The following is a 16,233-nucleotide window of genomic DNA, read 5'->3' on the forward strand; positions in this document are numbered from 1 at the left end:
GCAGAATTTTTACAGTGGTATCAGATGCTTGCTTCGAAAGTGTTTGACAGAATGACTAACCACTAAACATTAAGGAAATTAGCATTATATAAGCTATAACCAGACAGGGTTTTTACACTAAAGATCATTAAATACCATCAAGAGGTGTAGAAGAGAAAAGTACTGACACCAATTCAACACTTCGCAAGAACACTTTCATGCAAATGAGTTGAATCAAAAAAAATCCCAACCCTTCCATGGCTGACATGTTTACAAATCCCAAGTAGTTATATTTCACAAGAATCTCCATTTTTAAATGACTTGTACGAAAGACAAATGAGTGAATTAGAGACAAAAATCAATTAAGATATTTATTAAAATCCAATAAATGTCCTAACCAATTCTCTACCGATATACATTTAAATATAATGAAATAGACACTTATCCCCATATTATCATTTGATGTGGTCTATGAAGCCCCTCTGCACTTGTCGGTGTTACGTCAAGTTTGATGGAGAGTTGTTGGATGCCTCTATATATATATATATATATATATATATATATATATATATATATATATATATATATATATATATATATATATATATAGTTATAGTTATTTTAGTTGCCACCAAATTCATGCTTTCCATAATATGAGGTTTTTGGATGTGATTACACCTTGGCGGGTATGTATGTATTTGTCCTTATTCTCTTCTTATCCTTATTCTCTTCTTATTTGATGATTATTTTTCTCCGCACGGATATTCTCTGATTTATTATGGGTGTTCTCTCCTTCATGCCCATGTATTGCCTTGCACGAGGGGTGATGTGAAGATGCTGCAAACTCTCTCGAGCCAAACTCCCATTTAATATGCAAGCACTCTGTTAATTCCATTGACATAAGTTTGAGGCATTGTTCCTACTCGATTTCCTCCCTTCGGTTCCTCTGAGCGAGAGATGCTTGTGCTAACAAATGAGGTAGGTGGTGCAACAACCTATTTGCACCAGGGCTTACGTTCAAGGCGTCCCACACAGTATCCTCAGCAACTTCTTCCCATGCAACCTCCCTTCGTACAAAATTCTCAATAGTCGACCGCAACAAAATGTGGAAGTCCATGATCAGGGAATGTTCCCCTTCAAAAAGCTTTGTAACTCCATTTTCGTTGGTTATGATATTCTCGTTGATAGGTTGTCCCATTCATCCACCTTATTCCATTACCTTAGTCACTTCCCAAATTCAATCGGCAACAGCACAAAATGTTTTACCGCTTACTAGTAAACGATATTTAATGCATACTACTGAAATAAGAGATATACCAGAAAGACTAGTAGCAGAACATTGTCCGAGAACTATCAAGGATTTTATTACTCTCAGCAACAGATTGCGTTCACAAGGTTACAAGCAAGAATGATAGAACATAAACATTGCTGCCCCAAGGGAATGTATATATAGTTTCTGAGGGAGTGCGACGTGAACCGTAGCAACCATAACTACCAACCCCTTGTCTATACTAATTACCAACAACATGATTAACACTAACACATTAAGACAACACTTGTTTTTCCCGAAAGCTTAATACATTTTTTTCCGACAACATAGTACTTTCTTTTTGATGATGCTGTTGATGGTTAGTTTTTAATGTTTATTGATATTGGTAGTTTGTTGTTAATGTGCTGCTACAGTCAATGTTTTAACTGTACCCCCTTTGGGTTGTTGTGTATAGGTACAACTCCCTTGTTTTGCTGCTTATTAATATCACAAAAAATTGTTTGTCTGATTTTCCTTTCATGTTCTCTCGCTTGCAGTTCTTCGCCTGTGTTTTTCCTTCTATGCTAGACTCTTGCTTATCGTTATACCTTGTTTGACAAACCTTCCCCATCATTTCCTTTATGAAATCCTCCTTGACAATTTTTTTTTCGAATTGCTTGCACCTCACCTTGGGTTGCTTTAGAGTAAGCCCCCTCAATAATTGCTACTGTCAACCCTTACATGACTTTTCAATCTGATTTTATTTTTTGCAATGCAAGCTCCCCTATGGTAATAGTTTCTTGTAGTATAGCCAACTGCTTCTTTAAAACTTTATTATCTTCCACCAAAGACTGGTTAGTGGTTTGTTAAAATAAGCTTGTGAGTTTTACTGTCTCTTTCACATTCCTTGACTTCCAAAGCCAACAACCATGTCTTGTAGTTTAGAAGCTCTTGCACAGAAAGACCTGAAAATCATGTAAGAGTTGTAGAGGTGAGGTTGAAGGCATCTGAAACTTCTCTATTTTTCTTGTTCTTAGGCCTTTTACTGTTTGTCAAAGATTTAGGCTTATGACCAAAATTTGCACTCCCAGATTTTTGTGTCTGTTTCCACTTCACCTTTTTCAATTTAATTTGAGTAAGTCTGGGTTTTAAAAATGCCCTGTGACAGCTTGGCATTGACCCAAATCCATTTTCGGCTTTTTACTGATGATCTAATTTTGACTTGACCTAGGTGATATGTTTCAACAAAGGTTTCCATTTCCACTCCATTTTTATCGTTTGCTGTTTTGTTTTCAAAAAATGCCATTTCCTTTCCATTTTTCTCATTTGCTGGTGTATTGTTTCCCATTTTCAAAAAGAAAAAAATGAAAGTGACAAAACAGAAAATATTGAGAAATTTTAAAGAGCCCACCTTGATCTGCTTCAACTGGCAGCCATTGAGTTCTACTGCCAACTACTAACCCCAGTGAGTGAATGTTGAAACCCTCACTATTGTTTCACTCAAAAGAATTGTCAGCTTATGCACTATTGCCGGTTAGATACCTATAAACCACAATAATATACTGGTCCCACATTGTTTTCAGAAACCTGTGTTGTTGTTCAGAAACACCCACAGTTTGCTTTCATTCCTGATCTGCTGCTCAAATCTTGCTCAGAAATTAAACTTGCCAACTACAATAGAACTAATATGTAGATTTGTCTAACGACATAATTGTTATCAATCTGTTTGTCTTAATTGAAGTATGCATACCACTAGCTACCATTTTGGAATCAATCATTCCTATGAGTTTGATATTGATGTAAATTTAGTACTACGAACTTGGTGATCAAAAAGAGCTAGCATTTGGTTGATTATTAACAAAAACTGTGGATTGGCACCAACATTCTACCAAAGACATTACATTTATGTAATGCCACTTAATAGTCATGTATAGACTTGTTCTATCAAAACAAGCACATGTAGTTGTTGAGGTTGGCTTATGGAACTTTCGGCTTATTGGTTAGAGGTTGAATTGAGCATCTCTTGGAGGTTGCACATGTGACTACAAGAGCATGGATTGGGATGTGTGGCTACATGGTTCTCATTTGCTTGTTCATATAGAGGAGTGCTGCTAAGTTGTTTGATGCTTCAAAGACCTTGCATGAAGACTTCGAAAGTGTACAATAATCTTGTTCTTGAGACAATACAAAACTCCTAGAGTACAATTTAAAACAATTGTGACAAGGACAAGAAAATGACAAAAGCCAGAAACGAAAACCTTATTAGAGATATATCTGATTATCATTATACATTTCGCCATTAATTTTTATTTTACAGTTACTTTCACATTGTCAAGCAGGACAAAACATTGATGAGGAATTAGTTAATTTTTACAATCATTCTCAGCAAGCATGACACAGAGAAAGGTATATCCTTTAATGTTGATGAGAATGGCATATTCACCATTCCAATTGGATTTTGGGTAAATTCCAGCAGTTTGCTTTGCCATTTTGATTCATTGTAAATAAAGAGGAAATTCAGGTTTCCAATATTCAGTTCAAGAGTGGGTGTGATCTGTGAGTTTTGTTAAGCTTCATTTCCAGATTTTGTGAGGTAGTTTCTTAAGTGTACAAAAGAAATTCCCTACTCCTTTGTTCATCCAAATTTGATAAAATGTAATCACAAATACAGGTTTGCAACATCAGTGATAGAGCTACATAAACATATAACAAAAAAATATTCGAAGTCTATAAAATAATATACCAGCCTTCTCATCATCTTCTTCTGCTCTTAGTTGTATGCGTTTCTTCGAGTTTTCCTAGTTAGCTATTGAAACTTGTGTTAGCATGAATGCTGATGGTATTCCTATGGGGGAGTATGTTAGCATTACCGGAGACATGATTGAGTGCTTATGTGTTGCATTCATGACAGCGTTTGTCATTGATGCCAACATGTACACTATTCTGTGAAGATTACCAGAGTTGCAGAGGAAGATGCGTTTGGCGCAGTCAACAATCAACGAGTTGAGTTTTGCACTCATAGACATATTCAGTAATGTGTATGGATGCTACAGTTATTTGCGCAGAAAGAAATATGAAGACATGACAGAGTTATGCGATGTTTTTTGGAGGTAGCTTTCAGAGAGAGTTTATGGAAAGTTGGTACTAGTAAATTGATGATATCTTTTAGCAAAGATGGAAGCTTGTTCGACGAGCTTAGAGGAAGGTCAGAGACAATGTCAGGATGCTATGTTCAAGATGGCGAAATCAGATATGCAGTTTTGAGCCAACTTATGATGTATGTTTATCGTGTTGTTTCCTATGCGCTGACTATTGCTAAATATCTTTGAGGAAAGAGTTTAATTGTAATGTGACATGTATTGTAATATAAAATTCATTTTAAAATGAGAAAGCCTCAAGGCTGACTCAATACTTTTTTAGGACTTGGTATAAAGGAAAGATCATTTCTTTGGTTGTCACTGTGACATTGGATCAGTGAGATCATTTTGTTGTTTATGCAAGCTTGAATGCGAATTTGGCTAAGATCATAACAGAGATTGATGTTGAGGATGTACTGTGAACTTCAAAGGAACTGTAATGGCAAAGAAGTTGTTGTTTAGTCAATTCAGAATTTGGATAGATTATCCTAAAGATTCTTTGGTGAAGACAGCCTAAGGCTATTTGAACAGTAGGTTCAGTTGTCGTCCTTTCAACTCCTAACTGGATTGGCACAACTCCTAACTGGGATTCAAAGTCTCCTAATAGGGACTCTATGCACTGATTGTATTTCATTGGCTCCTAACAGAGTCTATCCTTTCACAAGGAACTTTTATATTAGTACATCACCTTGTGGTATTATTCCCATCAGGGTTTTCCCTAGTTAACATATCTGGTGTTATTGTGCGTGGTTATCTTTCTATAGATGTTTAAAAATTAATAAAGATATTAAGAGTTGTTTTAAATACATAAATGATTGAACGCCCCCCCTCCCCCCCCCCTCTCTAGTTATCTTGGTGGAATTTATTTTCTAATAACTTGTGTACCTTACATTCGATTTACCTACTCCCGGTATTTTTGGACATTTATATAATTTCTTTCAAAAAAAATCTTCAATTATTTCTTTCATGTAAATTTTTATTCATCCCTATTGTAGGATTGTGTTGGTATTTCTCCATTTATCTACATGTTTTCTCTATTTTTTCATTTTTCTTACACATCATCTTCACCATGTCTTGAATCCCTTGGTATTATTTTTTGTCATTATTATTCATGTGATTTTCCTCCTTCATAGTATGATTTATCTTTACATTATATAGTTGGAATTTATTCTTCTTTTTTGTATACTTTTTTCATATGCTTTTGTCCTCCTCTCCTCTCCTTCGGATGGTCAAATTCTACCATCTCCACCTAACTTTGTGCTTGGAGCTCTGGTTTTGATGAAGGGTGCTACACTTAATACCACAAACACATAACAGAAACAAAGAAATAACAGTAATTGGCAAGAACAAATATGGGCTTCTTATCATCGCCGCAAATGTAGAATTACAGAATTTTGAAATACAGTATGCAAACCCATATAGACGCCTTACTTATTATTTGTAACACAGAGCTGCGAACTATCACCCAGAGCTATCTTGGACAATGTAGGGGCATTCCTTAAATAGGCATTTTTACACCGCCCGAGAAGTTTCTAGACATCAAACCCTAACCCTTGAGACCAATTAACTCCAAAATTACATAGAGTTGTTTGACAATTATTTTGGAAATTTTGGTTGGCTCAACTTTGGAAGGCCATAACTTTCAAACAATTACTCTAATTGCTTATTATAAACACTTCTTGAAATCCTCAGCTTCTGATCTATAGGGCCCAACCTGTGCAAGCTCTAGTCGACCCCATTTTGGAGCTCATCCGCAGCCTCTAAGGTCTTTAATGGTGAGCCTGAAGTTTTTATACCAAAGTTGCACACCAAAAATCCACAATAAATCCACGAATACTCACAATATGGCAATGAGCCTCAACTAGTACGCTGATATATCCAAGATGAACATCCACCTCTAAAATTAGGACATTCCAAGCTCGTATGACTAACTTACTAAGTAGCAAGCCTGCAGAAACAACTCCTTTGCACTGAGACAACCCTTATTCATTAAACAAAAAGAAAATATTTTTAGGTGATGCAAGATTGCTCTTACACATAGGATGCTCCTGTATTAGACACTCAAGTTAATTTGAGAAGTGACCCGTCACGTCTCAAGTATTTAGAAGAAAACCAATACAGTTAACCTCCTCCCCTGCTAGCCATGATGAATCTTCTACTGGCCTCTAGTTCCATTTGACCAGGTACCCTTCATAAGTTACGTTCCTTGTACTTTTTCTAACATGGCTGTCCAATATCTCCTCAATCTCTTTTGTAGCTTAGCTACTGGAGTACTCCACTGAGCTTCTAGAACTACATCTCGACCACCTCCTTGATAATACTCTTTCAAATCTGAAATGTTAAATATTGGTGAAATGTTCAATTTAGTAGGCAACTCTACTTCATAGGCATTTCCAGAATCATGCATTTTCACTATCTTGCACAGTCCAAAATTCTTCATTTTCAACTTATTATATGTACCCTCTAGAAAACACTCATTTCTCAAATAAACCATGACTTCATCTCCAATCTAAAATTCCTTATACTTCATTTTCACATTTGTCTTAGCTTTGTACTGTGTATTCATCTTAATAATTTGCTTCCTCACCTCCTCATGGATGTTCTTCAAATGTTCAACAAAATCTTCTACTTCATCACTACTTATTTCTTCTTTATCCAACTGTCTCAATTCAGAAGCATTTCTGGGACTGTTCCCATATACAATCAGGAATGGTGATTTACCATCTCCTATTGACAGAATTATTATATGCAAATTCTACCTACGGTAAGATCAGATCCCAACCCTTTGGTTTATCTCCAACCAAGCATCTCAGCAAATTCCCCAAACTCTGTATCACAACTTATGTTTGTCCATCAGTCTGCGGATGACGTGATGAGCTAAACTTCAAATATGTCTTCAATTTCTTCCACAATGTACACCAAAAATACCCAACAAACTTGGTATCTTGATCTGAAACTATACTCTTTGGCAGACCATGTAGTCTCACCACTTCTCTTAAAAAAAACTCTATCACGTAAACAACATCACTGGTCTTCTTGCAGGGAATGAAATGTGACATATTTGAAAATTTGTCAACCACTACAAATATGGAATCATGCCCTCGTTGTGTACTTGGTAAACCAAGAATGAAATCCATGTTGACATCCTCTCACGACTTCTCTAGTACAAGTAATGGCTGATATAACCTAGTATTCTACTTCATGCCTTTTGCCATTTGACATACTCTACAACTCTACACAAACTTCTTCACATCTTGCTGCAACTGTGGCCTGTAATAATTCTCAACAACCAAAGCAGTGGTCTTATCTCTACCAAAGTGTTCAACCAATCCTCCACTATGCTTCTCCTTGATGAGATTCTCTCTAATAGAACTTCTAGGAATGCACAATTGACATCCTTTGAATAACATACCAACTTGGATTATAAAATCCAACCACTTCGTCCTGTCAAGTGTAATAGGTTATGTACAAACCATCCAAGCTTCGCCAAAATCAGGATCCTCTAGATACAAACTCTTGAGTTCCTTGAACCCAACCACCTCAATCTACATTTCTATCAACAAAAGTTGTCTTTTACTAAAAGCATCTGCAACTCTGTTAGATTTCCCACTCCTATGTTTCAAAACAAATGTATAACTCTGCAAAAACTCAACCCACTTCAAATGTCTTTGGTTCAATTTTCTTTAACTATTCAAATATTGCAAAGCTTGATGATCAATGTACAAAACAGTCTACTTGAAACACCTTATTAAAATTTGGAAGTGCTAAAACAAGCTACTTTGTAACTTTCTGTTTCAACAAATGAAAACTCTTCTCTACTCCTACAATCCACTTAAATTCTTTCCTTTTGTAATGTCCCCTTTCTAGGATGATAGACATTTGTTCATGGATTGGCCTACTACTAGAGTTCCCATAGGCCAATAGGGTGTGTAGGGGACTCATATAGGGCATATAGACCCAGACATGAGCTTTTCAGGCTGGTTTGGGTGGTCAACAAGTTTCTAAAATTTAGGAGGGATCCCTAATTTTTAGGGACTGATTGGGAGTTGTCTAGGAGGCTTCCAAAGACTAATGGGGCCATTTTGCAAACATTGGACGCATCTCCTAATTTTTAGGAAGAACTTCCACTTCACTAACACACTTTGAATATATACACAGCAGAGGAGATTCAATAGTACTCAGTTTCAGAGTGACAAACTCAATCTCCTACTTTTTAGGAGGCAATTCCTTGATGGTAGGAGATTCCTACCTTTTAGGAGGTTATGACATTTTTCAAAGTTGAGGTTCTATGAGATCACCCCTAATCTCAATTTCAGGAGATTTGGATGCGTTCCCTATTTCTTATGAATATCCCTAGATTTGAGGGTGAGACTGCCAATTGGCCCAGGTTGTTCGGCATCAGTCACAGGCAAGTGACAAACTCAGTTTCATGTTTTGAAGGTGTTTGGGTTGTTCTTTGACTACTTGGGAAATATTTTAATATATTTAAATATTCTCCAAAGTTAGCATTTTAATAATTTAAATAAGGCTAAGTGTTTAGCCATTTTGGAGTAATAAGGAGTTTTCTGGCTCCACCTAGATCAATTTGCCTGTGTGTTATAGCTCGTTGGAAAGAGGTCAATCTCTACTATTTAATTATCATTTACTAGGACCTATTTGATGCTTGGAGCTATTTTTCATTAATAAAGTAATGATTTCTTTCGATTTGGGTGGCTTTATTAGGGAAAATAATGTTATATTATAAAGTTCAAATGTATTCCACTTTAGGGTTCTTTTAGGGTTTGAATTGCCTTGGAGAGGGGATATAAGGAGAAGGCAACCTAAAGGTGAGTATCTTATATCATTTTTCAACTCATTTTGGACTTCATTGCTCTCGAAGAGCATTCCTCACCTAGGACACAAGCCCTAGTGTTGAGAGCAGATTTATTGAGACGTAGCCCTCAACAAAATCAGATTCGAAGTTCTTATGCATATAGTTTGATCAAGGCAGAGGATTTCTAGCATTGTAGGCAATGGAATTTTAGGGAAGGTGACCACTTTGGTTCAGCCTGGTGTTTCTTTATAGCAGCTCATGTGAGGAATTCAGGAGTATTTATTTGCAGCAGACTAGAGTAGTTTTATTGCAGCAGCTTGGGCTTTATCATCTAAACTTGTTTGACTATAGCTAGGTTCCCATCTTCAACTAGTGTCAACCTTGTTTGAAGTACATCTATATTGGTACTATTCTGAAATAAATCAAACTCTGTTGGTACGGTTTTAGAATCATTTCTAAATTAGTAAGTATTGCTACATATGATTTCTATCACTTCTATTTTATCAATTAAAGTTATTTATTCATTGTAATACCTATATTCTGAAAAATACAAAAAGAAACAACATTCTTTTGCAACTTCTGTCTAGCTCTATAAGATCAAAGAAAAATCTACAGAAAAATATAATTTATATAATTAAACATTATAGCAATAGCAGAGCAAATATCCGTTTGGGATATTTCACCTATCCCCTCTCATTGTTTTAGCCAAGGGTCCACAAATACTGCTAAAACCTCTAATAAACTTTCTATAAAAGCTAGTCAGTCCATGGAAAGATCTTACCTCTGTTGTACTCCTTGGAGTAGGCCATTCAAGGATAGCCTTCACTTTCTCAAGGTCCATTTTCAGACCTTCTATTGAAACTACAAATCTTAGGTACACCAACTCCTTCACAAAACTACACTTCTTTAGATTTATCAGCAACTTTTCTTCGCTCAACTTATAAAACGCCTTACGAATATGCAGCAAATACTCCTCCAATGTCTTGCTAAAGATCAATATATCATCTAGGTAAACAATGACAAACTTACCTAGAAACTCCTTCAATACCTCATTCATGAGCCTCATGAAAGTGCTCAGGGCATTGGTTAGCCTAAAAGGCATGACTAACCACTTGTACAATCCTTCCCTTGTCTTGAAGGCAGTCTTCCACTCATCTCCTTCTCTGATGCGAATCTAATGGTACCTACTCTTCATATCTATCTTTGTGAAATATACAGCTCCGCTCAAGCAATCCATAATATCATCCATCCATGGCAATGGAAACTTGTACTTGATTGTGATCTTGATGATAGCTTGAGAATTTGAACACATCCTCCATTCTCCATTCTTCTTAGGCACTAATACTGTCGGTACAACACATAGACCCAGACTCTCTTGAATCAACCCCTTCTGCAACAACTCATGAACTTGTTTGTTCAACTCTTCACTTTCTGTTGGTGTCATTCTGTGTGTTGTCTTGCTCCTGGAATCAAATCCGTCTTGTGACTGATCTTTCTTAAATAGGCATTTTTACATGGCTTGGGAAGTTTCTGGACATCAAACCTTAACCCTTGAGACTGACTAACTCTAAAATTAAATATAGAGTCAGCCTGGTACACCTTTGACACTTATTTTGGAAACTTTGGTCAGCCCAACTTTGGAAGGCCATAACTTTCGAATTGTTGCTCTGATTGGCTATTATACCACTTTTCAAAATCCTCAACCTTTGATCTACAAAGCTTAACTTGCGCAAACTCCAGTTGACCCCATTTCAGAGCTCATCCAAGGCCTCTAAGGTCTTCAACAGTGAGCTTGAAGTTTTTATACCAAAATTGCACACCAAAAATCCACAATAAATTCACGAATACTCATGATATGGCACTGAGCCTCAATAGGTAAGCTGATATATCGAAGATGAACATCCACCTCTAAAATTAGGATATTCTGAGCTTGTATAACTAACATACTAAGTAGGAAGCCTCCAAAAACAACGACTCTGCACTGAGACAACTCTTATTTAGGAAACAAAAAGGAAATATTTTTGGGTGATGCAAGATTGCTCTTACACCCAGGATGCTCCTGCATCACCTTCATTCCAATCTATGGTGATGAATCATTTTTGTATTGTATAAGTCTTTCAAATATGTCCAACTTATTATGAGTTTGTAGTAACACAGTTGAGTCGAGCCATAGTCACCTACTTCAACCTTTATGTTTGGTATTTCAAATCAAATTTGAACTTTTAATAGACTTAAAAGTATCTTTCCAATTCAGAGATAAGCATTCACATACACCTACAAATACTTACACTTAACGAATTCCCTTATAAAAAGGGAAAACTACTCTAAGCATCTGGCCACTTTCTTCTTCCATGGGAAATTCTAAAGTCAGATTTGTGGAACATTCTATTGAACATGTGATTATTATAAGAATATTATGACATTTAGTTTATAATAGTCAATTAAGTCTTTAGGATATTCTTTTATTATTTTACTTAAACTTCTTATTTTCTACTTTCTTAGTTGATCTTATCCTTGATCTTATCCTTTACGGACAGATCTTTGTATCTCTTATTTAAGAAGACTTTCACTCCTTTGTTAGTATTGAGTATCTTGGTAATCATTTTGTGTTTTTGCTTTTCATAATATGCTATCAAAGCCCAAGTCACACACCTAGCGATTGGTGAACACATGAGTTCTACGGACAGTTGCAGTGACAACTCACACACAAAGAAAGTCCCAAAGGAAGCTGTATGGATTCATGCAAGGGTTTTTGGTGATTTTTTTAAACAAATTTGTGGTTTTTTAGTACTACAAATTCACGGGCCTTATTGTTCTGTACTTCACACACCATAATTCTCTGTTGAAAGTCATGCCAAGCGTATTTAGAATCGCATGTAGTTTCTAGAAATATTGCAGTGGAGGTATTCCTTTGCAAAATCACACCTATTATTAACTAAAATCCTGTTATTCATTATCTTCTAAAGGCCTACGATGGTATTGCAAAAGGATTTGACAATTTTTTTATGTGAAGATCGAAGTTTGCTTGTTTTTTGGCAAATTTGACAGTCAATTGTCTAAAATTGAATTGCATCAGCTTTTCACAGTTTTCTTTCTATTCTTTCTAGGTGATTTTTTCTGATGTATGTGTGTGTCTGTGTCTTTGTGTGAATGCATGTGTGTATGCACGTATGTGTGTGCATGTTTATGTTTTTTATACGTATATGCGTGTGTCTGTGTATATTTATTGGTATATATATGTTTGTGTATTCGTATATGTGCTCCCACGTGTTTGTATATGTATATGTCTATGTCTTTGTATATGTCTATGTCTATGTCTGTTTATATCCATTTGTATATGTATGTGTGTATATGTATTTGCATGTGTGTTTATAATTGTAAATGTGTATATTTATGTGTGTATCTGTATATGTATGTGCATAATATATATATATATATAAAGAGAGACAGAGAGGAGTACAACCATATCCTCCTCTGGATTCAAGCATGTAAACCCCACCATGCAATACACGAGCAATCTGAATTGGACCAAATCAGGCTGTACAAACCAAGACATCAAAATCGAGTAAACAGTGTATGATACTCTCTTGCAGGTTTTCTCAGTCATCTCATTACGACCTCGGTAGTAAACTCAGCCTAGCTTACATGTATGTACATCTCACAAGCATACATAGGTTAAGCCAGAATTTGCAACTAATGCACTCGTTTGTCACTTAAATTTAAAATGATCCGAATTAAATGAGCCAATTAGTTGTTCGTTGAGTTGTTGGAATAATAATCCACGGTGTGAACAGCGAGGACCCCGAAACTCATGAAAATTCGTGCCGGACTCATAGATTCTAATCTTTAGAAGACCAGAGGAAAATAATAATTTATCACGCCATATTTATTGCTACTATAATTCAGTTAAGCTCCAAATTGAAATCCCCTTTGGGAAGTGCAGTATGGATTTTATGCATTGTAAAATTTGTTACTCCAATGTATAGCTAAATTGAGTAGAAGAAGAAACTCTTACAGCTAAACAACTGGCAACCGAGGAGATTGACAAAGGCGCCGCTGCGACCATCGCCATGGTTAATTTTCCTTCTATATAATACTGAGCACCAATTTAGCAGGTGGAACTGGAGAGTACCGAAAATAATTTAGAGATTTCCGTTTGTGGTTTTAAGGTGATTTTTCATTTTTATTTTTTATTTTTTTCTGGTCATCGTTCTTCTGTCTTTTGGCGTCGAACCGTCCTTTGAAAATAATGTATATCAATTTATTCGTGAATGGTGGGTTATTCAGATATTATAATGTTTGCACTTTATGTGTTAACTCTCATTAAAACTTATTTCTACGAGTTTAAAGTCATTGTACATAGTTTTATTTCTACGAGTTTAAAATTCATTTGTCCATAGTTAGACTTAGATGGAAGATTTTTAATTTATTTATTCCTATAAAATATTGATTTGATTCGATAAATCATGTTAAATCTTATATGGTCCAGATTTAAGTTAAATATTTTTATTTATTTTAGATGTTTATACTTTCAATTTTATCTTTTTTAAAATTTTTTTTTTCATTCATCTAAAATATTATCTATATTTACATTAAAAAATCTTTAAAAACACTATTATGTAATAGCTTATATATATATATATATATATATATATATATATATATATATATATATAAACTTAGAGATATCTTCTCAAGGCGTCTATTTTCATAATCCCATCATTTTCATCATCGCATTTTTATGTGAGCTTAAGAGGTGTGAGGAAATGATTCGAAACTCTTGATCTGCCTCATTTTTATTTCCATTTCCTCTCTGCAATTTTCACAATTTTAATTATAATTATATTTAGTCTATTTCTATTTTGTTTTTCTGACATGTAAATGAACGTCAATTTTTTTTCAAAATGAAAAATGTTTACTCTAAAGATTGTTGCCACTGTAGAAAGCCTCTCGGCTTAATTATTATTATTAAAATATTATTATTTTGATATTATAACTTATTTATAAAAGTGCAAAAATTATAAGATTTGTATTAATTAAAATATTCTATATATTATAATAAATTTACTAAATAAAAATTAGATTCATACAAAAACAATAAAAATTAAAGCATAAAAACTAAATTTATACTAAAAACAATAAAAACTAAAGTTGGGGTCTCATGGGCACCTGCTTCTTAAAAATAGAGCTAGATTTTTTAACAATATTTAAAAAGGGAAGCGGTCTTATGGATTTATATGTGAATTTGCCTCAAAACAAAAACAAAAAAACAAAACAAAAAACTCCTAAATTCAAGGAAGTTGTTTGTCTCATGAATTTAAAAAATTAAAATTAAATTTGTTCATAAATTTGTTTGGTGGGATTTCATTTGGTAGAAAAATGTAGTGTAGGTTGTTGATAAATGACAGAATTCTTCCCTAAGCTAGGTGGGTTAAGTCCAACCCCACCCCTTTTTCACCCGCTCAAATTAAGAGGGCAAAAAATTTGAGGCTCCTATTTTGTAGGAAAAGATTTCAATTAAACTTTTAGCCCCCCCTCAAAAATTGTCATGGAGCCACCTACTCCACAAATACCCCTCCCATGGGACCCCTGCCTAAGGCAAGTACGTAGCCATGATATGACACTTGTATTTATTTATTCTTATTCTAGGTAAAAGTGTATTTTATCAATATTTGCCTTATTAAAGTGCTTTAGTATATTATTCTTAGTGTAATTAGTTTACAAATGCTATATTTGTATGTAGAAGTTTGTGTTTTGTTGAGAGTTGATTGAACTTGAAATCTTATTTTTCTTTTATTCAAATTTAATCATCACATTTATCTTTTATAATTTTAACTCATTTCTATCTCACATCTAGTCTAAGATGGTAAGTTTGTTTAGACCTCCAAATTTAAAAACAAATTGGATGACCTAAGCCAACCTAATTTGTACTAGTCAATTTCTTTTATATTGAAATAATCTTTACTAGTATTTACTTACTAACATATACAAAACATACAAACTTAAAAAATAAGAAATCTAATTCATATTTATCATTAAGGGGCCTTCAATTATCATGGAGCATTATCATTTCAAGAGCACATTAAATAAGGTAGCATCAACATATACACCCATAGAAATATATTAAGCATTTCATTTTAAATGGTCTATCAATAAACTTGTCAAAATTGGTAAACTAATGCTAGCTATTGACTAAGGTAAAAGATGGGGAGTTTAAAGTCCTTTTCTTAGGAAAGAAAGTTTCAATTGTGCTTATTAACTTAGCCATTTTCCTAAATCAAAGGTAAAAATATTTTTAAAGAAACCAATAATATGTTTAAAGCCATACTATAAGTTCAACACTACATAAAAGGTTTAAAGGCATTAATATAAGGGACAAACCTAAGTGCATGATTCAACCTAAAGAAAAGACATTAATGTTGCACCATATAGAGGTGCAACAAGTACAAATTTGATTATTGAACACGAAGATGAAGCACAGAAGGTAATACATAGTCGAAGACTTCATATCATTCTTAAAGTTGTGAATAAATATCAATTTAATTTAATAATTATTCATATGCATGTTTATGTAATATTTTTAGATCTTGATATATTTTATTTCTAAATCATTATGAAATAGCTTGTATGTGAGTTTCAGACAAAAAGGCAATAAAGGAAAATTATTAAATTGTCTTTAAATTATTTGGATTTTGTCATGAGGGCAAATGTTAGCCTACTAGGAGGAGGAGATTTTGGGAAAATGTCAAGGTTTCAACACACTAAAATTCATCAAAGGCAAGGCTTGCATTTCATGAGGGCAATGAGAGGGTTGGAACTACAACAATGGTAATAGAATAGAAGAAATAACAAGGGATTTCAAAAAGCCCTAACCTATATTGACAAATTGCCTCGAAGAATGAGATTTCTCCATCAAATTGTGTTGCTAAGGGTGCCCTAGAAGGAGGGTCTTGGATTAGTGGGGTTGTAATTTTGTAAAATTGGTGAACATTGACTTGCCAATTTATTTATTCTTGACTAAATTACATAAATAAGAGTTAAAAATGTGATCCTAC

General features: G+C 34.4%; 1 protein-coding gene across 1 annotated transcript in view; it reads right to left on the bottom strand.

Moving 5' to 3' along the window:
• Nucleotides 1-13,444, bottom strand: part of LOC149576817 (Lactoylglutathione lyase / glyoxalase I family protein) — a 146,226-nt gene extending 132,782 nt beyond the window's left edge. Inside the window, exon 1 of the mRNA XM_089820187.1 lies at nt 13,194-13,444. Within this exon, the coding sequence (XP_089676313.1) occupies nt 13,194-13,250 (57 nt within the window). The 5' untranslated portion in view covers nt 13,251-13,444. The remainder of the gene's footprint in view (nt 1-13,193) is intronic.
• Between the last annotated feature and the right edge of the window lie 2,789 nt (nt 13,445-16,233).

Source organism: Cupressus sempervirens, chromosome 1 (genome assembly GCF_028749045.1).
Source record: "Cupressus sempervirens isolate cs-2001-9-10 chromosome 1, ASM2874904v1, whole genome shotgun sequence".
NCBI classification, from domain to species: Eukaryota; Viridiplantae; Streptophyta; class Pinopsida; order Cupressales; family Cupressaceae; genus Cupressus; species Cupressus sempervirens.